The sequence below is a fragment of the Octopus sinensis genome, linkage group LG15, assembly GCF_006345805.1.
Source record: "Octopus sinensis linkage group LG15, ASM634580v1, whole genome shotgun sequence".
Taxonomy (NCBI): Eukaryota; Metazoa; Mollusca; class Cephalopoda; order Octopoda; family Octopodidae; genus Octopus; species Octopus sinensis.
Genome location: NC_043011.1, coordinates 38,961,306 through 38,986,305, shown reverse-complemented (window position 1 = coordinate 38,986,305; position 25,000 = coordinate 38,961,306). Strand labels below are relative to the sequence as shown.

The window sequence follows — 25,000 nt, the reverse complement described above, 5'->3', positions numbered from 1 at the left end:
GAGAGGATGGTGGTGTTAAGGACTTACTCAAAGTTGCTCGACACCATCGCCCTCTTTCAAAAGACTCAAATTGAAAAGGAGTTGGCAGAGTATTTGCCAGCTATTCATCTCTAGTGGGGTCAAATATGCAACAAGTGTGGTTGCTATTTGACACCCCTGTTGAGGGTTGCAAATTTGCAAAGCCAGCCCTTAGAGGGCAAAGAGATAAACATAAAGAATATTCCCCTTCTTCAGTTGTCCCTGCTTCAACTAGTCCACGTTTCAAAGGCAAGGACACCACACACACATACTAGACCACCCGTGACCCATTGGTTCACCGGGAAAATCTGAGTTTCCCAGCAACGACATTTTGTTTAGTGGGGGTTTTTTTTTATTTACCAGAGTATTTCACATGCTTTCAACAAATGTGACATCGAAATCACACGTAAATGGTTCCTTTCCCCAGGAAAGGACAGATTTGGCTGCTTTTTTTTTTTTTTGTATGCCTTGCTACCATGTATTTCAGGTATTTCAGCTCCTTTATCGCAAATAGCTGTTACTTGGTAGTAGGGTGTTCTAGAAATAGCAGCCAATCACTTTCAGGATGATTACTTTCAGAACATTTTCCTATTATGGACCATTTTGGGTATTTATACCCTGAAAATCTCTAATATCTTGAAAACTACTTTACCGATTAATCTGAACTCATTTCATTCAATTCAAATTAACATTTCAGGGTAAACTTAATTCACGGTATTTTCCCATTATGTACCAGTTTCGCTGAATAACATTGCAAGCAAGATTGAAACTGACATATGTGTGTGTGTGTGTGTGTGTGTGTACAAAAATTCTATAATTATAAGCATAATTATAATCAGGGGTCGGCTAATTATAATTATGCTTATAATTATAGAATTTTTGTATAATGTTACCTTAAAGGTTATTTTAATGTACCAAACTACTTGGTAAAATTATTAATTATGAATTAATAAATTTTACCCTTTATTATTATATATATATATATATATATATATACACACACAAGAATGAATATATAGTGCAGGTGTATATTTGGCAAAAAAAAAAAAATGTCCATCCCGAAACAATGTGTGTGTGTGATTGTGTCAACATAAAACTCTCAGCTCTTGAGCCACTGTTACTTTGCTAAATATAAATATATAATGATTCATTGATTTGTTGTTACAGTTTAACACATTTAAAGTGTGTGATTGATCTGAAAGTATACATTGTTATTGATTATATACACAAATATACTGACACACATATACCGGTTCAGGTGTACTATATATATATATATTATATATATATATATATATATATATAGGCGTAGGAGTGGCTGTGTGGTAAGTAGATTGCTTACCAACCACATGGTTCCATGGTTCAGTCCCACTGCGTGGCACCTTGGGCAAGTGTTTTCTACTATAGCCTCAGACCAACCAAAACTTTGTGAGTGGACTTGGTAGATGGAAACTGAAAGAAGGCCGTCGTATATATGTATATATATATATATATATATATATATATATATATATATATATATATATATATATATGCGCATGTATGTGTGTGAGTATATGTTTTTGTGTCTGTATTTGTCCACCCCAACATCGCTTGACAACCGATGCTGGTGTGTTTATGTCCCAGTAAATTAGCGGTTCGACAAAAGAGACCGATAGAATAAGTATAGGCGTATAAAGAATAAGTCTTAGGGTCGACTTGCTCGACTAAAGGCAGTGCTCCAGCATAGCCACAGTCAAATGGGTAAAAGAATATATATATATATGTATCTTAATATAAATTTGATTGATGTTTCTCTATCCATTATATTTTTATGTTCATTAACTCCTCCTAAGCTGTTACTGCAAGAACAACGAAACTCAAACCAGCAACTCCCATAATCCCAGGGAATGTCGTAAGGGGGTCTATTTTTTTAAAGGCCACCTAATTGGTGTCCCACTGCCCCCCCCCTTTATTTTTACTGAATTTTAAACTAAATACATGGCATTGGCAATCAGATCGGAGCAACGAAAATGAATTTCATACCATGAACTCCTAGGGAGTATTGTAAGGAGATTCAATTTCTGAAGGGATGTTTAAATGGGGCTCCACTGACCCCAACTCCCTATTTTTACTGCTCCTACCTTGCTCCTACGCTTATTGATGAAACTATGATTAGCATGAAGTGCTTAGCACATTTGCAGAAATAAGTTTCACTACACAAGGGTTAGAGGGCTGCAAAGCAGCCCTATAGTGGGGCCAAAGACCTGAGAGGTACCTTCTGCAGAAGTTAGCTTGAATGCCACCCGAAAAACTATCGGTTAAATACCATGGTCAGTTATATAGTTGTATGACCTAGATATGAATGGAATTCAGAGAGAGAGAGAGAGAAAGAAAGTATGAAAAGGCAATATATAGATGAATGATGTCATAATCTCAACTGTGTGTTGCAGTAGTAGTCATGGTGGTGGTGGTGGTGATGGTTATTTCAAGTTATAACACAAAGCAGGGCAATTTCGGGGGAAGGGTTTTTAGTCGGTTACATTGACCCTAGTGTTCAACGGATACTTATTTTATTGATCCCGAAAACATGAAGGACAAAGTTGACCTGAATAATAATTACTTTTAATTTATGGACAAGGCCTGAAATTTGCAGGGGAAGGGGATGAAGGTTAGTCAATCAAATCACCCCCCCCCCCCAGGTACCATACTTTACTCGACTGGTAATTTGTTTCATCGACCCCAAACGGATGAAAGGTGAAGTCAATGATAATAATAATCTTTTCTACTGAAGGCACGAGACCTGAAATTTGGAGGCGAGGAGAGAGCTTGTCAATTACATTGACCCCCCCCAGTGCTCAAGGGCGAAAGGCAGAGCTGGCCACAGGAACGTAAAAGGCCGGAAGAAAATTTCCACTAGGCAATTTGTTCGATGCGCCAACAATTCAGCCATCAATAACTATCTTTGATTAGCAGGGCTATAATTGTTTCTGAGAAATAATAAATTTTTGTTATTGAGTATTGATAGTTATTGATTGGACAGAGAGAATAAATAATTTTATATAGCGGATGTTAACATATCATATTTCAGAAAATTAGAAGTGATTTCAGTAGCTATTATATATGTGCACGCACGCTTCTGTGTGTATGTGTGTGTTTGTGTGGTGTGTGTATTGACAACACATACCTTATGAACAGCAGAATATAGATTTTAATTAACACTATGAAACAGACGAGGTGTGATCAACATAAGCCATAGAACAGCCACGGGCTACCTGCAGCCCGAGGGACTTTCTGAATGGCGGCTTGCTTCTCAAAAAAGGGTTACCAATGTTTGATATAGTTTCGCTAAAGTCCCTTGGCATACTTTAAAGCAACTACATTGAAGTATTGAAACAAAACAATGCACCAACCTAACACCATTAAACGTCCATTTTTCCCATGTTGACATGGGTCGAGCAGTTTAACGGGAGCTGCACCAGGTTCCCCAATGTGTTTCAGCACGATTTCTACAGCTCAATGCCCTTCCGAACACCAACCACTTTACTGAGTGTACTGTATGTTTTTTAAGTGGCACCAGCACCTGTTCCTTCTACATGGCGCCAGTTCCAGTGCTTTTCACATGGCACCAACACCAGTACTTTTCATGTGGTGCCAGAATCAGTGTCTTATGTGGCACCAGTGCTTTTTATGTGACACCAACACCAATTCTTTTCTTATGGCACCATCACCAGTGTTTTTTGCGTCACCATCACCAGAGCTTTGTGACACCATTACCAGAGCTTATGTGACCCCAGCACTGGTGCTTTTTTATGTGGCACCATCACTTCTGTGTGTGTGTGTGTGTATACATAGGCCTACATGTGTAAGTGTAAGTATGTCTGTACATAAAACCTATGTATGTACATGTCCATACTTGCATAAAACTTTCAGTGCAAAGAAAATTAACAGCACGTGAGACATTACGTAAACGTATGTGTGTAAACGAACTAACAATAGTTTCGGAATTGAATGTGAATGTCTGAACACGTTTTCTCTTGCTTAGCACGGGTCACACTTGATTGAACATACCCTAAGCTCTAAAACATTTCAGCTCTAACCCAGAAACCAAATTCATCAACTTAGAAAATAATATAAGTTAAACGTAGATGTCTCATGTAAGTGTATGAGTATTGTATGAATGTCTGCATGCCTGAGGGTATAAGAATATTTGTAATGTGTATGTTATATTGTTGGGATCTGACGCTTTTATTTTTATTCTTAGGCAGAATCCAAGACAGTCTTGAACAAAGTGACGAGGAAGTTTGTTCAAGTCAAGACCAAGTCTTGGGGTGTGTAGGTATATGATTAAGTTAGTGTATGCATAGATGTAGCGAGTGTATGTGTATGAGATTGTGGGTTAACTTGGACGCGTCACTTTAGTACAGAAAGGTGTGTACGATTCATTCCTGCTGTGTGTGTATTTCATATCTTCATCATTTTAGCGTCTACATTTCCATGCTCGCATGAGTCAGAGGTGGTTTTTCTACAACAAAGATGTCCTTCCTATCGCCAATCCTCACTGGTTGCCAAATAAGGTAATATTTTTCCCTAACCAGTCATGTTTCCATGTAAGATTGGGCATGAAAGACCCCGCTTACATAACAGTGACACTCACTTATAGCTATCATGCAAAACCAAAGCAAGGATACAGCAACACACACACACCCATGTATACACCACAGACTTCTTTCAGCTTTCATCTATCAAATCCACTCGCAAGGCTATGGTCTGCCCGGTGGGGACTGAACCCAGAACTATGTGATCGGGAAGCAAACTTCTTACCACACAGCCACACCTATGCCTAGACTATGGAACCTGGTGCAGGACCCTGGCCTTGCCAATTCCTGTGAAGCTGTCCAACCCATGCCAGCATGGAAAACAGATATTACATGATGATGATTGCATGAATATGCTCAGACCATGAACCTCAAATGGAGAAAGAAGCCCTGGGATGTTTTACAAATTGTTTTCCATACACATGTACATGTGAGCAAGGATTGTTGCAAGTATGTCGTTTAGCCCAAGGTTGGCCCTGATCAAGTAGACCTAGAATAACACCATTCTAGATACAACACATAGCTTTAAAAAAAAAGACCAAATGAGTAAATGCTACAAGGTACCAAAGGAAAATGAGGACTGTTTTCAGCACCTTAACCAAAATCCTTTACTAACACCAAGATTACGAGCCAATGTGAAAGACTTAATTTCTGCAAGGTTATACGACCATAGAGAAACAATAGCATACAAACCACCCTCTAAAACTCACTCAACTGGCTTTAAAAAGGAAGGACATGTTAACTGATGTAGCCCTACATACACTTACATGATGGAGTTGTCACAGCTGGATGACTTCAAGGATTAACAATGACAACTCAAAAAGAAGAAAAAGGACCGTGTGTAGTCAAGATGAAATGGTATTTACACAGTCAAAGAAATCGACCCAAGACTTATTCTTTGAAAGCCTAATGCTTATTCTATCAGTCTCTTTTGCTGAACTGCAAAGTCATGGGGACGTAAACACACCAGCATCGACTGTCAAACGATGGTGGTGGGACAAACACAGACACAAAGGCACACACATAAATATATGTCATCACCATTTAATGTCCACCTTCCATGCTGGTACGGGTGGGACAGTTTGACAAGAGCCAGCCACAGCAGAAGCCTGCACCAAACTTCTGTAATTGTTTTGGCAGAATTTTTACAGCTGGATGCCCTTCCTAACACCAACCACTCAGCAGTGGGCTTCCTTCAGTTTCCATCTACCAAATCCACTCGCAAGGCTATAAGTGGAAGGCATTTGCCCAAGGTGCCACACAAAGGGACTGAACACAGAACCATGTGGTTGAAAAGCATGCTTCTTACCCAGATTATAGCAGATGTTATACACTGCAAGTCACATTGCGGTAGGTTCCTAATGAGGCCACTCCTCAATGGCTCAGCAGGCAGGCCAATGTACCCCTCTGATCAGAACGCCCACTTACACCTGAGCAAACAGAAGCAACGTGAAAAGAAATGATTTCTCAAGAAACCAATGCACCGCCCATCTGGAAATTGAAACCAAGATCTTGCAATCATGGCTGAAACGCCCTTACCTATTTCTTTACTATCCACAAGGGGCTAATCACAGAGGGGACAAACAAGGACAGACAAACGGATTAAGTCGATTATATCGACCCCAGTGCGTAACTGGTACTTATTTAATCAACCCCAAAAGGATGAAAGGCAAAGTCAACCTTGGCGGAATTTGAACTCAGGACGTAATGGCAGATGAAATATGGCTACGTATTTCGCCCGGTGTGCTAACATTTCTGCCAGCTCGCCGCCTTTACCATTAAGCCAGGAGGCACATAAATTAATAATAACAAAATTAGACCATGGGCGCAAAAGAAAATATGGCATAAAACGAACAAACAGCAGAATGCTATTTTGGGGAAACTTAGCTACCAATTCCATAGACTATCAAGCAATCACACAGTGACCTTCCTCGACACTTTTGGATGAAAACAGCTCAAATCTTCCCACTACACACTAAGTTTTATATATACTGCAAACATGCTGAATGATTCCAGGAGATAGACTAAGAGAGTAACAGAAAGTTATTTTATCATTTTACAAGAAGTGGGTAATACTTTCATATCACTGCCTTACTATACATATACACATATATATACCGTCTTCTATTTCTATACCCTTTTAATATTTATTTACAATAATTTTTTTTAATCTTTTTTTGAAGGCAAATCGATACTTTACACTTTTTCCTTGCAATTTTTCACAGAAATCAATGCAGCACTTTCTTGATCCGTGTCTTTGTAAATAAAGTCTTCTTTGTGGTGATACTTTTATCACAAAAATAATGCCAGAGATCGATAAAATGCCTGCTACATTTGACACAACACATGCTGTTATCAGTAAACTTACCTCCTACAATACCCTATGATCAAAGCCTACAATTATATTCATCCAATACCTGCTAGCTTTGTGTGTGTACTATATATATATATATATATATATGGGTGTATGGTAAGGAGCTTCTCAATCACATGGTTCCAGGTTCAGCCCTATAGCATGACACGTTAGGAAAGTGTCTTCCATAGCCTCAGGACAACCAAAGCCTTGAGAGTGGATTTGGTAGGCAGAAACTGAAAGAAGCCTGCCATGTATATATATATAGGTGTGACAAGAAACTTGCTTCCCAGCCACATGGATCCAGGTATAGAGCCACTGTGTAACATCTTAGGCAGGTATCTTCTACTTTTGCCTTGGGCCAATCAAAGACAAGCGAGTGGATTTGATATGCCTGTCTCATATATATATACATATATATATACAAGCTTAAAAGCTGCCCGATAGCTAGCTCCTGTGGGGGCACTTCATTGAGCCTTGGGCTCAACAATGACACTTTATGCACTGTGTAAATATCAAATTTTATTAAACTTGACCAATATTTTTCAAACAATGAACATTTCTCATAAAAACAATGATATAATTTGTCGACTTGGAACTTATTGCAAAGTTGCATGATAAACAACATTTTCTGTCTTCCCATTTGGGGGTCAGTAAAATATTTTTTTCTATCTAACCTCTCTTTTCTCTTTCTGTTGATTGTTTTCGACCATCACCAGTACCACCACAACTGCCATACACACATTATTCAGACTTCTGACGCCACCACCATCAATACCATTGACTTAGCCACCTTCCTCTCCACCACCTTCACCACTGTTTTTCACATCGCTTACTATTACCGTCATCCCTGACCAACTCATCACCACTGCCACCGTTGCCTCCGCCTCTATCACAACTACAGCTCATACTATTACTATCACCCCACTACCATCACAACCGTCAATCTACTACCACTATCACTGTCTATGCCTACTATTACTCTCACCCCAACATGAGGAATAGTAGAAGTTTCACTGAATAGTGAGAGAAGGGGTCAAAGTGTGACACACGGACACAAATTCGGTTTGGCATTTACTATCATATATATATATATATATATATAAACAATGGGGTGCTGGAAAGTTCCTGGCTCTAAGGATAACATGAAAGGCCTGATTGGAGGCCCAACAGTTCTTTTACAGGGTTTTAGAAAACCTGAAGAACTGCTGCAATAAGTGTGTGAATCTGAGAGGGGAATATGTTGGATAAAATCATACTTAACTGATCCTCCTGTATTTTCTTTTACTCAAAGCCAGCAACTTTTCAGCATCCCCTTTTGTGTGTGTATGTGTCATCATCATTATTTAACATCCATCTTCCATGCATGCATGGATAGGATGGTTGACAGGAGCCAGCCAGGTAGAAAAACTATTCTATGCTACTCTGTATACATACATACATTTCCAAGTAAGTTTTATTTTATTCATATGTATATAATTATAGTGGAGGCGCAATGGCCCAGTGGTTAGGGCAGCGGACTCGCGGTTTCGATTCCCAGACCAGGCGTTGTGAGTGTTTATTGAGCGAAAACACCTTAAAGCTCCACGAGGCTCCGGCAGGGGGTGGTGATCCCTGCTGTACTCTTTCACCACACTTTCTTTCACTCTTTCTTCTGTTGGCCTGCTCACTTAGCCAGCAGGGTGGCATCATTTGAAGGCTAAAACAATGCAAACGCATTGTGACTAGCGATGTGTAACAACATCTGATGGTCTGGTCGGTCACGTGATATATAATTATAATTAGCAGTATCAAAGAGGCACCACCATGCCAGAAATAGCAGTCAAATCTGATTATAGAACCACATCATGTATTCATATAGCACAGGTGACAAAATAGATGAACAAAGAAATTAGCATTTTATTACCTGTACTATGTGAATACATGAAGTGGTTCTATCGTCAGTTTTGGCAAGCCTTCTATCATACTCTCAATTTTGGTCAACTTGCGCCACAGGGAGGAGATAGTGTTAGTTGAAGGCTACCAAACCTGCCATACACAGACAACTTCAGCTTTATTTATATACACTCTCTTTTACCCTTTTACTTGTTTCAGTCATTTGACTGCAGCCATGCTGGAGCACCGCCTTTAGTCGAGCAAATCGACCCCGGGACTTATTCTTTGTAAGCCCAGTACTTATTCTATCGGTCTCTTTTGCCGAACCGCTAAGTGACGGGGACGTAAACACACCAGCATCGGTTGTCAAGCGATATTGGGGGGACAAACACAGACACACACATATACATATATACGACAGGCTTCTTTCAGTTTCCGTCTACCAAATCCACTCACAAGGCATTGGTCGGCCCGGGGCTATAGCAGAAGACACCTGCCCAAGATGCCACGCAGTGGGACTGAACCCGGAACCATGTGGTTGGTTAGCAAGCTACTTACCACACAGCCACAACCAGTTTATTGCCCAAATTTTCGCAATAAAATTTCGAAAGGACCCCGAAGGGCCTTAAGGACTGCGGTTGGTAACTGGTTTTAGGGAGACAGCACACAGCGTGTGAGTAATTCTACTGATGTTCAGTTAATGAGTGTGTACAATAGAGCAAATTTTAAATTCCGATCTGGATTAGCTATTACATAAAATAGATTTTATGTAGTTTGGAAGCAAAAAGTAAGTTAATATGTGGAGAAAAAAAGAGAAAAAAATTCACAAGAAAATGGAAGTTTAAGGTTGATGGACTTGATAAAAATGTGGAGAGTGGGGAGAGATAGAGAGAAGTAGAGAGGAAGGGGAAAAGCTGGAGAGAGGGTGAGAAAGAGAAAGCTAGAAAGGGGAGAGAACGAGAGTGGTAGGAAAGAAGAGTGGTAGGAGAGAAGAGAGGGGTAGGAGAGAGCGAGCAACAGATAAAGAGGAGGGAAAGACAGAGGTGGCGGAAGAGAGAGGGATAGAAAGAAGGGAAGAGAGAGACAGAGATATGGAGAATAGAGAGGAGAAAAAAGATACGAAAACAGACGCTGAGGGATAAATCTAGACGGAGGGAGGAAGAGAGGGAGAGAGAGAGAGAGAGAAACAGAGAGGGAAGAGAGAAAGAACAAAGTTACAAAGAGGAGGTGAGAATGGGCAGAAAGGACCGAAGTGCAATAGGAACTGAGATTGGCGAGAGATAGAGAGAGAGAGAGAGAGAAAGAGAGAGAGAGAGAGAGAAACAGATCGACGGGGGGGAAAACAGAAGAAAGAACTGACAAAATACAAATAGAGAGATAAAGAGAGGGTCTGAAGGGGAAAAGAAGACAGATAGATAGATAGTCAAACAGAGAGGCAGATAGACAGAGAGAAGGGGCGAGAGAGAAGACAGGTAGAAAGACAAAGACAGACAGAGATAGATAGATAGCTAGATATGGACAGGGAAGAACTGAGAGAGAAAAGATATATATTCATAGATAGATAGATAGATAGATGATAGATAGATAAATGGATAGATAAATGGATAGATAGATAGATAGATAGATAGATAGAGACAGAGATAGATAGATAGATAAATGGACTGATAGATAGATAGAGACAGAGATAGATAGATAGATAGAGACAGATATAGATAGATAGATAGATAGATAGAAAGATAGAGACAGAGATAGATAGATAGATAGAGACAGAGATAGATAGATAGATAGAGACAGAGATAGATAGATAGATAGATAGATAGATAGATAGATAGATAGATAGATAGATACAGATATAGATAGATAGATAGAGACAGATATAGATAGATAGATAGAGACAGAGATAGATAGATAGATAGATAGATAGATAAATAGATAGATAGAGATAGATAGAGACATAGACAGACAGACAGACAGATAGATAGATAGATAGACGAACAGACGAAGACAGACAGAGATACATAGATATAGACAGACAGATAGCGTAATGGATGGGGAAATGGAAAACGAAAGTCTAAGGAAAATAAAAAGCTAAAAACCAATTTAGAGAGAAGTGAAATGTTAGGATAACACACACGCATACACAAACATATACACAGACATATAGCATGTGTATATATATATATATACACACACACACAGAGGAGAGAGAGTAGTGGAGAACGAGAAAGAGATAATTGCAGCTGAAAATGTTCACCATTTATCACAATATTAGATATACACAGCTTTGAAGATAATTGCCGTTATAAACATTAATAACAACAGCGACACTACTCAAATGAGAGCACGAGTGTGTACGTATATACATGTGTGTGTGTGTGTGTGTGTGTTTGTGTGTAAATATATGAGTGTACACGTATATGTAAATAAATGAAAATATGCATATATGTAAATATATGTGTCTGTGTGTGTGTGTACGGGTATGTAGATATGCGCGAGTGTACGTACGGATAAGTAAATATAGAAGCGTGTACGCATATGTATCTGTGTGGGTGTGTGCGTATATGTAAATACGTGTGAGGTGTGGACGTGTATGTAAATATATGAGTGTGAACGTATGTGTAAATATACGAGGGTGAACGTATTTTTATACGTGTATGTATATATATATATATACACACACACACAGAGGAGAGAGAGTAGTGGAGAACGAGAAAGAGATAATTGCAGCTGAAAATGTTCACCATTTATCACAATATTAGATATACACAGCTTTGAAGATAATTGCCGTTATAAACATTAATAACAACAGCGACACTACTCAAATGAGAGCACGAGTGTGTACGTATATACATGTGTGTGTGTGTGTGTGTTTGTGTGTAAATATATGAGTGTACACGTATATGTAAATAAATGAAAATATGCATATATGTAAATATATGTGTCTGTGTGTGTGTGTGTGTACGGGTATGTAGATATGCGCGAGTGTACGTACGGATAAGTAAATATACAAGCGTGTACGCATATGTATCTGTGTGGGTGTGTGCGTATATGTAAATACGTGTGAGGTGTGGACGTATGTGTAAATATACGAGGGTGAACGTATTTTTATACGTGTATGTATATATATATATATATACATACACACACACAAATATACATGTGGTTAGTAAAACTGTACGCTATGTATGTGAGAGTGTGTGTGTGTGTATATATATATATATATATATATGTGATGAACATCTATATGAATGAGTGCGTGCGTATACATATGTGATGTACGTACGTTTGCGTGCGTGAGTGTGTATGCTGTATGTATGTATATAGGTGTGTGTGTGCGCGAGCACGACGCGAGGCTCTGCGTGTGATTGTTTTGTTTAGCCCAAGGTCAAGAATGACCCGAGCAGAAAGGACCAATTTCCAGTCGCGACCACCATCACGATGTGTGCATAGGTATATATGATGTATGTATGTATGTATGTATGTATTATACGTGGTGGGGGAACCCAGGATCAGATTATCCTGGGGATAGGTGTTAAGTAAGTCGAGAGAAACGTGCACACAGACGGGTCCCTACTCGTCAGGTCGTGCACGTAAGTGCGCAAGGAAGGGAAAATGTGTGTATACGTGTGAGAGAGGAGGGCCATGTATGCGTATATGTGTTAGAAAGCGAGGATATGTGAGAGAGCGTGTGTGTCAGTCTGTGAGAGAAAGAGAGAATATGTGAGAGCGAAAGAGAGAGAAATAGACAAAATGGATGTTTGTGTATGTGTGAGAAACAGACCGAATATGTGTGTAAAAGAAGAGCGTAAGTGTATATGAGAGAAAACGCGCGTGTCCCTAAGAGAGTGTGTGTGTGTATATATATATATATATGAGAGCGTGTGTTTGTATGTGTGTATGAGAGCGTGTGTTTGTATGTGTGTATGAGAGCGTATGTTTGTGTGTATAAGAGAGAGCGTGTGTTTGTATATGTGTGTACAAGAGAGAGCGTGTTTGTGTGTGTGTGTATAAGAGAGAGCGTATGTTTGTGTGTGTGTGTGTATAAGAGAGAGCGTGTGTTTGTGTATAAGAGAGCGTGTATTTGTGTATGTGTGTATAAGAGAGCGTGTGTTTGTGTATGTATAAGAGAACGTGTTCGTGTGTGTGTTTAAGAGAGCGTGTGTTTGTGAAAGAAAAATATGTGAGAGTGAGAGCATGTATGTGTGTATGCGAAAGAATGTGTGTGTGTGAACGCATGTTTACGTGAGAGAGCGTGTGTGAGTGAAGAATATGTGTGTCTGTGGTTAAAGGGCGATTCAAAGAGAACACTGGTATACTGTTATGTAACAGAATTTCACAGCACGGACAAACAGAACTGTGTTAATATGAAGTCAGAATCAAGAATGCCAACTTGACTGCATCTGCAGTGTGGTTACGTGTTCAAATCTCACCTACTACTACCTGTCTGTTCATCTCTGCTTCAAGTCACGGTGAATTAGTATCTATTAATCACCAGACTGTTTTAGCTTATCTGCCTTATTTATATATGTTTCTTTATTACCCACAAGGGGCTAAACAGGGACAGACAAACGGATTAAGACGATTACATCGACCCCAGTGCTTAACAGGTACTTAATTTATCGACCCCCGAAAGGATGAAAGGCAAAGTCGACCTCGGCGGAATTTGAACTGAGAACGTAACGGCAGACGAAATACTTGAGCCCTGACCAAGATGGAAGAGCAGGGGGTATAGGTCCTCAATGTGATCGCTTTACCAAATAGAAATAGTAACCAAATCTACCTCAAATTATCACACCGTGCCATCTGAAGTATAGGGTACGCTAGACTGGATAATGGTGGTTGTAAGTGCTCTGTGCTTTGGAAAATGATTAGACAGTTTCAAGGCTGGAATGCTTTCTACTCGTAAGTCTGATTAAGACTCACCTGGGGCTAAACAACAACAACAAAAACTACTACTAACACTTAAACGAGCCAAGGAAAGTCTCTGCGCAGTGGTTTAAACTGCTAGAAATAGCAGCCATATATCTGTACACGAGTCATAATCTAACATTATTAAGAATTAAAATAAAAATCAGACTGGGTAATACATTCCAAGATACACTATGTATATTTAAATAAATAAATGAAGCGGTCGTGGTTGGAACGTCTCTCATCATACGTCTGCTCAATCGGTGTCAGCAGCTTCCATAGGGTTTCGAAATAACGGTAAATAAAAATTTACCGAAGTAAACTACCTTTATACGTCAAAGGGGACCGAAAAAGAGTCGAGAATTCTTCTAGTTTGTAAGTGTTCTTGTGTTTGTTTACAGCAGGAATTAACCATTCTGGCAGAAAATATTCAACAATTTTCGTCTGCCAGCCAATTCCGTGCCCCCCCCCTTTTTTTTCCTTTTTGCTTCCCCGTGAGGGAGGTACGAGATAGCTAAGTCTGGGTGAAACTCCGTTCATTGACTTCTATCTACCTCTGCAAACAAACAGATGTGAGTGTGCGAATGAAGAAATGAAAGAGCGAGAGAGAGAGAAAGATGGGCAAAGAGAATAGTAAATGTTATTTCTATTCTAAAAGTTACTGAACAAACATCTGTCACCAAGAACTCTTTCTTGTCCAAACTGGGGCACGTGGTTTCTAAGACGAGTGTGTGTGTGTGTGTATAGATGTAGCGTTCCATATTTTTCAAAACGCAAGCGTGGCTGTGTGATTCAAAAGCTTTGTTTCCAAACCATGTCGTCCATGGTTCAGTTCCACTGCGCGGCACCTTCGGCAAGTGTCTTCTCCTATGGCCTCGGGCCTACCAAAGCCCTGAGTGGGTTTGGTAGACGGAAACTGAAAAAAGCTTGCTGTGTGTGTGTGTGTGTGTGTGAAAGAGAGAGAGAGAGTGTGTGTGTATGTAAATGAATGTGTGTTTGTAACCCCATTTCTAGACAACCGATGTTGGGTTGTTTACATCCCGTAACTTAATGGTTCAGCAAAAAAAAAAAAAACTAAAAATAAGTGCTGGCGAGGAAGGGGAATCGATTCGTTCGACTAAACCAGCGGTTCCCAACGGTAGTACTAGGAGGTCCGTCGGAAAACTCATTTAAACAAAAGGGGTCCTTTGTAGTTTAAAAGGTTGGGAACCACCCGACTAAACCCTTCAAGGCGATGCCCCAGCATGGACGCAGTGGTTAAAAACGATACATCAACAAATACCCACATATAAATATGAGTTCGTCAAAATATAGACACACACACACATTTCATAACTGATAGGGGTGGAGTTTGCCAAGTGTTATCCAATGCACGAAATTAGCGACCCTTGAGTTACTGTAACTTCTACCGATTATTCAATATGCGCGTGTGGGTGTATATGTATATTGTGTCTGTGTATGTATATTGTGTCTGTGTGTGTGTGTATACACACGTTTCGAATAAATACTATTATTGTCCTACTTGAATAACCAAACCTATAAAAACTATTAGACAACCCTACCCACCCTCGAGCAAAGTACTTCCGGGTTATTGTAGGTTACTAATTAACCTCAGGTCAGCCCAAGATGGAGCAAATCGTTAATGAAAAGCATTGCGGCGGCGGCTAGTCTTTTTGGGTTTCCTTCGAAGGTGTACGTACATTTATACACGGAGTGAATCGTTCTTTTTTTTTCTCCCCATTCTTTCTTACTTTCTTTCCTTCCTCGTAACGGTCATTGTTTTCCTCTGGACAATGACTATTCAGTCCTTTAAGCTTTCTGTCAAATTGAATTAATTTGTAGGGACCCCCTTCTTTTCGTTTTTTGTAGTTCACTTATGCTACAGTGACCTCATGCCTTATTTGGGACAAGACACAGAAAAAGGGGAGTGTAAACTGAAGGAGTTATTTCAAACAGATAGATAGACTGCGAATAGAAATCTAGACCGGTAGGTAATTTTTTTTTATATTAAACGAACTCTGAGAAACACGATAAGAGGGTCGGCCGCGGTGCAATGAATGTGTATGTATGTATGCGCGCAAGTACACGTCAACGAACGAATGAATGTATATGGGTTTGTGAAAGTATACCGGTATGTGGGTATTATAGGTAAGCTGTGTATTATTGAACTATGTGCGTTTTTTAGTGAAGTCTGCGTAACGTGTGAATATATATGAGGACATTCCTGTAGAATAGAGTCGAGAATTATCTAGTGCGTCGAAAAAACTGTAAATTTTTCGGATCTGTAGGTTTTAAGTGCCTTAGATTGAGAATATGAAAACTAAATCTCCATAAATGTTCGGTTCTATCCCCTTTCATTTACTAATATTTTTTTTTCGAAAATTGTTTTCGGATTGATGTTCCATATAATTTTAAAGAATCAATCTCAGATATCTGAAACAAAAATTTGAAAAAGAAAACCGAAAAATTACGGAATTGAATGAGGACAACGACCTTCCTTATTTTCACTTTTTATTATTGCAGATTCTTATTTTACGATGCTTGAAACATACAGACAAGAAGAAATCATAGCTTTTTAGGCGCACCAGATAATTTCCGACTCTATTCAACAGGAATACATATTACACTTTTACGAGATTCAAATAATATTTATCATATCATTAATTTGAAACTCAAGATCTAACATTTTTTTATCATTATTATCAAGCAGACCCAACGGCACCAGCAGCTTCCGAAGAAGAAGAGGTAGAAGAGACGGCACAATTCGAAACAAGAGTTTACCAAACAAAAAAATTCTTTGACCGGTGCCAAAGAGTTTGGTAGAAATGGCGATATGATGGTGACCAAAAATATAGTTTACAGACTCCAACTTGAACGACAACATACAAACAAAATTTTAGTTATCCATTATAAGGAAGAAAGAAACTTTTTTCAAAAATCTTTTTAACGTATATTGTTCAAAATAGGTAAAATTTTAAATGATGTCTTACGGAAGGAAGTGGGGGGGGGGGGCAGCCTAAGATTAGCCCTAACAGAAAAGACGTTCCAGCGTGACCATCACGGCTTTGTTTTTATTCAAATGTGGAGTATATCAAACGCAATTCTCCTTTTTAAAAAGCGGTAGGGAATATTTTTCTCTTCTGCTATTATTCACAGGTTGAGAGACCAACCACTACTTTGTTTTTATCTCAACCCCCAAGTATTGTTCAATTAGATGACTTTCCTATAGTGACCATCCATCCCGTTCTGCTCCCTTTTTTTTTTTTTTTTTTCGCAAAATAATAAAAGACAACGTAGTGTAGTGCATCCAGTTTGTAGACTTTCATTTTTTTTTTCCGGACGGTAGTGTGTAGTTGAAAGAACTTGGCTGCTATTTCTAGCAAATAGTGACAACAATAACGGTTGGTTAAAAACAAGACAGGTAACAATGTGTGTTTGTGGCCAGATACATACACATGTGGAGGAGACACATCGACAAACGCAGATGTAGACACACATACACACAAACGCAAATGTAGACACACACATTCATACAGACACACTAATGTTATTGCATGTCAAATAAAAAGATTGACAATAGGCCTATTCTCTCTTCATGCACACACAAAATACAATAACATATAAAATAGCTCAGTAAATTAAACATCTCTTTTTAAAACGCTAATTAATTACATGTGTGTGTATATTAAGCAAAGTTAGAATAAACGTAAAGAGATATAATATGTTGTGGAGGAGATTAAGTGTTTGCGATTTCTTTTCCTTTGTGTATATATATATATTTTTTTTTTTTTTCCTTCTCATCGTAAATGTTTGTAGTATAATATATTTGTAATTTTAAATGATCAATTAATTAATTAATTTACCTACCTCTTTAACTTTTTCTCGTCGAACTTTGTACACAGGGTCATCCGGCTCACCTCCTTGCACCCCATAACCGCCTTGGTGTTCAAAAATAACGTTTTCCTTTAAACGTTTATCCTGCTCGATTTTAGCTTTTTTAATTTTCTCCTGAAGTTTATTTTTGTCCAAATTGATTAATTTTTTATACTCGGCTGCTGTGTCTTTACTTATATTTAATCTCTCCTCGAGTTTTACTTTCACACCTCCACTAAGTCCATCGTTCTTTAGTTGTTGCTGCTGTTGTTGGTTTCCCGTGTGTGACGAGTTGCCCTGAGTTAAATCACCTTTATTATTATTATTATTATTAATTTGATGCAACGAATTCTGCCGTGAATGACCGTGTTTATGTCCATTGCCATGCGTTCCTCCGAACGGTTCGGGTAAAAACATTTGCTGAGCCCCTCTGGCTAACGTATCTACATTGACTCGATCGCGTAATTCAGGCAGAAAGAAGAAACCACCAAAACAGACGGTAACAAAAATAGCAAATACTAACAGAACGATGTATTTTTCGCGGAATCGAAGAATCCGCCTCGTATTTGGTATAGGAACTCCGTTGATGTAGCGTTGGTAGGTCGGTAGAATACCCGAAGCTGCCATCTTGTGTGTCCACGCTACAACATCACTGAATGAAAACATGCTTTAGCGTATTGAAGAGCGTCTTGAATCAAAGGGAGACCATCCACTTAAACACTGAAAAGGAAAAGACAAACCGACAATGAGAGTGAGTGAGTGAGAGAGTAAAAGATATATAGAAACAAACAGAGAGCGGGGTTTAAGTGAACATGTATATGTGTGTGTATATCGTATATATTTATATATAAATATATATATGAATGTGTGTGTGTATTGTATATATATTTACATATATGAATGTGTGTGTGAGAATTTGTTTGCCTTAGCAGTAGTCAGCTTAAAAGGTAGCTTGGCTTTGCTTAGCATTGCTTAGGTTTTTTGCTTTATTACAATATCTGCTTTTAATCAGATCTACTTTCTACTTAATCGGAACGCGTGCTTGCGTATTTATGTACGAATTTTATGTACTGTTTATTTTTCAATTGGCTGTTATTGATATTCGCTTCAGTCCTGAAAGAGAGGAAAAAAAATATTTGAAGTATCTTAATATAAGTATGTGTGTGTGTGTATTTCTATTTATGTGAATATGTGTGCAGGGAGTATTTGCGTTTATGTGAATGTGTGTGTGCGTGCGTGTCTTTGTGTATGTATATATTTTATACATATATTTATGCATGTAGTTTGATGTATTATATCAATGAAATATTTATATGTACCTCACATGTGTGTGTGTGCGTATATGTATGTATGTAGGCACGCATACATACAAATCAATATTTGAATGTGTATTTCTTTAAAATATGAACATATGTAAAATATATATATATATATATATATATATATATATACGTGTGTGTGTGTGTGTATATATATGTGTATGTATGTGTATATGTATGTATGTATATACGTATATGTATATATATATGTGTGTATATGAATATGACTGTATTTGGTAGACGGAAACTGAAAGAAGCCTGTCATATAAATATGTATATGTTTGTGTGTCTGTGTTTGCCCCCCCCCCCACATCATCACTTGATAACCGATGCTGGTGTGTTTACGTCCCTGTAACTTAGCGGTTCGGCAAAAGAGACCAATAGAATAAGTACTAGGCTTACAAAGAATAAGTCCTGGGGTCAACTTGCTCAACTAAAAGGCGGTGCTCCAGCATGGCCACAGTCAAATGATTGAAACAAGTAATAGAGTATATATATATATAATATACATGCATATGCATATAATACACAGACATACAAATACACATACACACACACATTATATACATCATCATCATCCTTTAATGTCCACTTTCTTTACTGGCATGGGTTGGACAATTTAACCAGAGCTGGCAAACTGGGGGAATTGCATCAAATTCCAGCTTGATTTGGTATGGTTTCTACAGCTTTCCTATTGCTAACCAATTTTTGCATGCATATATATATATATATATATATATATATCATCATCGTTCGTTTAACGTCCGCTTTCCATGCTAGCATGGGTTGGACGGTTCAACTGGGGTCTGGGGACCCGAAGGCTGCACCAGGCCAGTCAGATCTGGCAGTGTTTCTACAGCTGGATGCCCTTCCTAACGCCAACCACTCCGAGAGTGTAGTGGGTTATTTCATGTGCCACTGACACAGGTGCCAGACAAGGCTGGCAGACGGCCACGCTCGGATGGGGTTTTTTATGTGCCACCGACACATATATATATATATATATATCATCATCATCATCATCAAGAACATTTAACATCTGCCTTCCATGCTGGAATACACATACATCAATATATAATTATAACATCCAAGAATCTAAGCGTAGGAAGCTTGTCAGTTTCAAGCAGTCAGTGGTAAGTATAAAAAAAAACGTTCAGGAACGACAATAATTTATTGGCATCGAAATTGATAGGTTTTTCCCATATATTGAAGTTAGATAAGCTGAAGGTAATTTTTTTTATACCTCACAGTTATCAACTTGAGTCCCTGTTAATGTGAATAAAAATCTAAATTGCGAGAGTGGAACAGGTAATATTCAGGCTACATGTTTCCTAGCTAGCAAGTCCTCTGACGTGATGAATTACTCAATGAGCAGTACTCAGCTAGTTTCTCATCAGAGCAAAGGCACAGTAATTGCATGTAGGCTACATTGTCGTTAAGGAATCTCAAATTAACTTGCTAAAGATATAATTTGAAAAAAAATATATATAAATAGGTGTAGGAGTGGCTGCGTAGTAAGTAGCTTGCTTACCAACTACGTGGTTCCGGGTTCAGTCCTACTGCATGGCATCTTGGGCAAGTGTATTCTACTATAGCCTTGGGCCAACAAAAGCCTTGTGAGTGGATTTGGTTCACAGAAACTGAAAGAAGCCTGTCATATATATATATATGTACACACACACATACAGGTGCATGAGTGGCTGTGTGGTAAGTGTCTTGCTTACCAACCACATGGTTCTGGGTTCTGTCCCACTGCGTGGCACCTTGGGCAAGTGTCTTGTACTATAGCCTCAGGCTAACCAAAGCCTTGTGAGTGAATTTGGTATATGGAAACTGAAAGAAGCCCATTGTAATATATATATATGTATGTATGTATATGTTTGTCTCCCCATCATCGCTTGACAACTGATGTTGGTGTGCTTACGTCCCCATAACCTAGCGGTTCGGCAAAAGAGGCCGATAGAATAAGTACTAGGCTTACAAAGAATAAGTCCTGGGGTTGATTTTGTTCGACTAATGGTGGTGCTCCAGCATGGTTGCAGTCAAATGACTGAAACAAATAAAAGAAAAAAGTATATATTTGCTAGGGCTGAAAAGAGGGGACAGTGCTCATGGATTTTGAAGGTCCTTCCTAAATCAGTGAGATTGAAGGCATCAATTATATTGTTTCTCTTAACCCTTTGTAAGATAGTATTTGTGGAAACAATATGAGCAGAGAGGGAATTCAAGAGGGTTACTGTCCTGAGAAGAGAAGACTGAACATAATTATTAGCTTGTAACCGAAGGGGTCACACACTAGGGTGTGATGAGATAATAAGGGACAACTGGGGATGGATTTAGCCCAGACAATTTCAAGGAACCAAACTTCTATAAGCACAGACATGGCTGTATGGTTAGAAGTTTACTTTCCAACCACATAATTCCAAGTACAGTACCACTGCGTGGCACCTCAGGCAAGTGTCTTCTACTACAGCCTCAAGCTGACCATAGCCTCATTAGTGGATTTGGTAGATAGGAACTGAAAGAAACCTAGTGCGTGCATGTGTGTGTGTGTATACAGTCGTGGCCAAAGTTTGGAACATTTTTTTTTTATTGGGTTATCCGGAAAGTTCATGCCGATTCATCGTAGCTTACCTTTCAACTTATTTTAGAACATGGTTGAGTCCATAAAATAGGGTTTGACTACACCTCCATTTAGAGCACAGTTTGTGTGGAAGAAGTTTTATGTTCTTATAACCTGTGTTAATTCTGTAACCCTTTAAAATGGAAGATAAGAAAGTTCATTTTTGGCACTTGATGCTTTGGGAACCAGACAAAAATTGCTGCAGCTCAGCTGGGATGTGTTACCCCACCCTCCATATTCACCAGATATTGCCCCTTCGGATTTCCACTTATTCAGGTCTCTGCAGAATAGTCTTAATGGTAAAAATTTCAATGTCTTGGATGACATAAAAAGATATCTTGATGAATTCTTTGCCATGAAACCACCTCGATTCTGGGAAGTGGGTATTTTCAAGGTGAAGGAAAGATGGAGACGCATTGTGCAACAAAATAGTTCATATTTGGTTGATAAAAATGTAATGGCAAGTATTTATTGACCTTTTTCATTCCTTTAAAAATCTGCACGAACTTTCCAGACAACCCAATAATTAAAATTGTTATGCCCAAGTACAATTTGATTCAAATGTATTGAACATAGAGATATACCTACCTTATAACTGATCCAATATTTCAATACCTTGAAGAAAAAATTCTCAGATCTATGTTCCAAACTTTTGGCCAGGTAATTAATATATTGCAAATTAAATATAACTTTCAGCATTTAATATAAAAATTGTAATTTTCAGACTTTTATATTTCCAAACTTTTAGCCATGACTTTTGTGTTTGTGACCATTCAACTAAAAATTCATTAAGTTGTTGCCCCAGCATGGCCACAGTCTAATGACTGAAACAAGAAAATGATAGAAGATAGGAAAGACAGAAAAGGGGACATATTTGTAGATGATTTTATGCCAATCATTTCAGTTAGGTGGCCCTTTTCTGGATGCAATCTAAGATGCCTGTATATGCCGAGCAACAGCACCGTCACAGATATGAGAGCAGTACTCCAGTGTGGGCCCCTTTCTGAGCTTCTTAGATTATCAATAATTGTTGGGGCTAGAATATTCTGCAGACCTGAAAAGAATGGCTTGTTTTGGGGGTGCAGTCTTAGTTATTTCATTTTGCAAGATTCCTTATATAAAGCCATGTCACAACCATCATCATCATCATTTAGCATCTGCTTTCCATGCTGGCATAGGTTAGAGGGTTGATAATAACACCAACAATGATATAAGTGGTTGCAGGCCTAAAAACGTATTCTATAGCTATAGGATTAAAATTTGTATTAATCATAAGGGCACACAAATATGCCTGCCTCCTAGAAATAAGAGTTAAAACTCACATTAAATGTGAGTCTTAACTCTTATTTGAAGCAGGCAGGCATTTTCGTGTGCCCTTATGATTAATACTAATATATATGTAAGCATATACAACAGGCTATTTTGTGTTTCTATCTACCAAATCCACTCACAAGGTATTAATCTATTAATATATATGGGGTTATAGTTGAATTATGATTAATACTAATAGCTTGCTTACCAACCACATGGTTCCAGTTTCAGTCCCACTGCGTGGAACCTTGGGCAAGTGTTTTCTACTATAGCCTCGGGCCGACCAAAGCCTTGTGAGTGGATTTGGTAGACGGAAACTGAAAGAAGCCCTTCGTATATATGTATATATATATATAGGGAGAGTTTACGAAAAAAACAAAAGATGAAGACAGGTGGTGTACAAAACAAACAGATGTATTAGTATAATGCTCAGGAATAGAAAAAGTATTTTACGTTTCGAGCCTACACTCTTCTACACAAAGGGACACAGAAAAAACAAGGAGAGAAAAAAATGTATGTTGTGGCTACTCGCCCAACATCACTTGACAACCGATGCTGGTGTGTTTACGTCTGCATCACTTAGCAGTTCGGCAAAAGAGACCGATAGAATAAGTACTAGGCTTACAGAGAATAAGTCCTGAGGTCAATTTTCTTGACTAAAGGTGGTGTTCCAGCATGGCTACAGTCAAATTACTTAAACAAATAAAAGAGTAGATATATGTATGTATATACAACAGGCTTCTTTGTGTTTCTATCTACCAAATCCACTCAGAATGTCTTAATCCATTAATACATATGAGTTTATAGTTGAAGACACTTGCCCCCGCCCACCTGGTTCTGTGCAGTGAGAGTGAACCTGAAACCATATGCTTGAGAAACAAACATCATAACCACATAGCCATGCCTGCACCTACAACTACCAAAACACTAAAAGAAAAAGAAATACCTTCTCTTGATGGCAAACCACTTGCAAATCAACCTGGCATGATGTTGATTATGACGATGAGATTTCCAGCTGATCCAATCAACAGAGCAACCTGCTCACAAAATTAACATGTAAGTGGCTGAGCACTCTACAGACACATGTACCCTTTATATAGTTCTCAGGGAGATTCAGTATGACACAGAATGTGACAAGGCTGGCCCCTTTGAATTACAGGTACAATTCATTTTTACCAACTGAATGGACTGGAGCAATGTGAAATAAAGTGTCTTGCTCAAGGATATAACTTACTGCCACGAATTGAACTCGTGATCTTACGATGGTGAGACAAGTACTGGAACCACTAAGCCATGTGTCTTCATATATCGACCTATTAATGAGCTACCAATCAACAATATGATTTATAAGCTCAATCACAAGCATGAAAATTGTAAACTTTATGACCCTTAACACACTTGCCCCCCCACCATCACCAGGTTCTGTACAGTGAGACTGAACCTGAAACCATATGGTTGAGAAGCAAACATCATAACCACATAGCCATGCCTGCACCTACAACTACTAAAACACTAAAAGAAAAAGAAATAGCTTCTCTTGATGACAAACCAAGTGCATACATACACATACATATATATACATACATACACATATATATACATACATACAGACATACATACACATATATACATACATACACATATATATACATACATACATACATATACATATAAATACAACACAATTATTTCTCCTTCCTCCCTTTTTTTTTCCTCTTCTCCTTTCTTCCCTTCTCCAAACTCACAGACACCCACACACACACACCTCCACAAAACAATCATAAAAAGAATTCTTCTTCTCTAAACCCAAAAAACCATTTGACCATCCATCATTAAACACACACTCTCTCTCTCTCTCTCTCTCTCTCTCTCTCTCTCTCTCTCTCTCTCTCTCTCAAAATGATAAAAAGAAATATAATTTATGGTCTACCTCCCCCCCCCGCCACCACACACTCAATAACACTATGAAGTGGTCAAAACTGAAATTCTTTTTCCCCAAGATCTTAGACCCTTGGAGTAAGCATGCTGTCCAGCAGAGCAAAAAAATTCTTTTCTTCTTCCCTCTCCTTCCCCTCTTTTTCTTTAGCACTCATTCCAAATACAAAAACACACACACACACACACGCACACACACACACACACA

At 38.6% G+C, this 25,000-nt stretch overlaps 1 protein-coding gene across 1 annotated transcript in view; it reads right to left on the bottom strand.

Moving 5' to 3' along the window:
* The window catches only part of LOC115219910 (mannosyl-oligosaccharide 1,2-alpha-mannosidase IA), a 533,489-nt gene that overhangs the window by 480,195 nt on the left and 28,294 nt on the right, over nt 1-25,000 (bottom strand). Inside the window, exon 2 of the mRNA XM_029790220.2 lies at nt 17,599-18,324. Coding sequence (XP_029646080.1) covers nt 17,599-18,270 — 672 coding nt within the window. The 5' untranslated portion in view covers nt 18,271-18,324. The remainder of the gene's footprint in view (nt 1-17,598; nt 18,325-25,000) is intronic.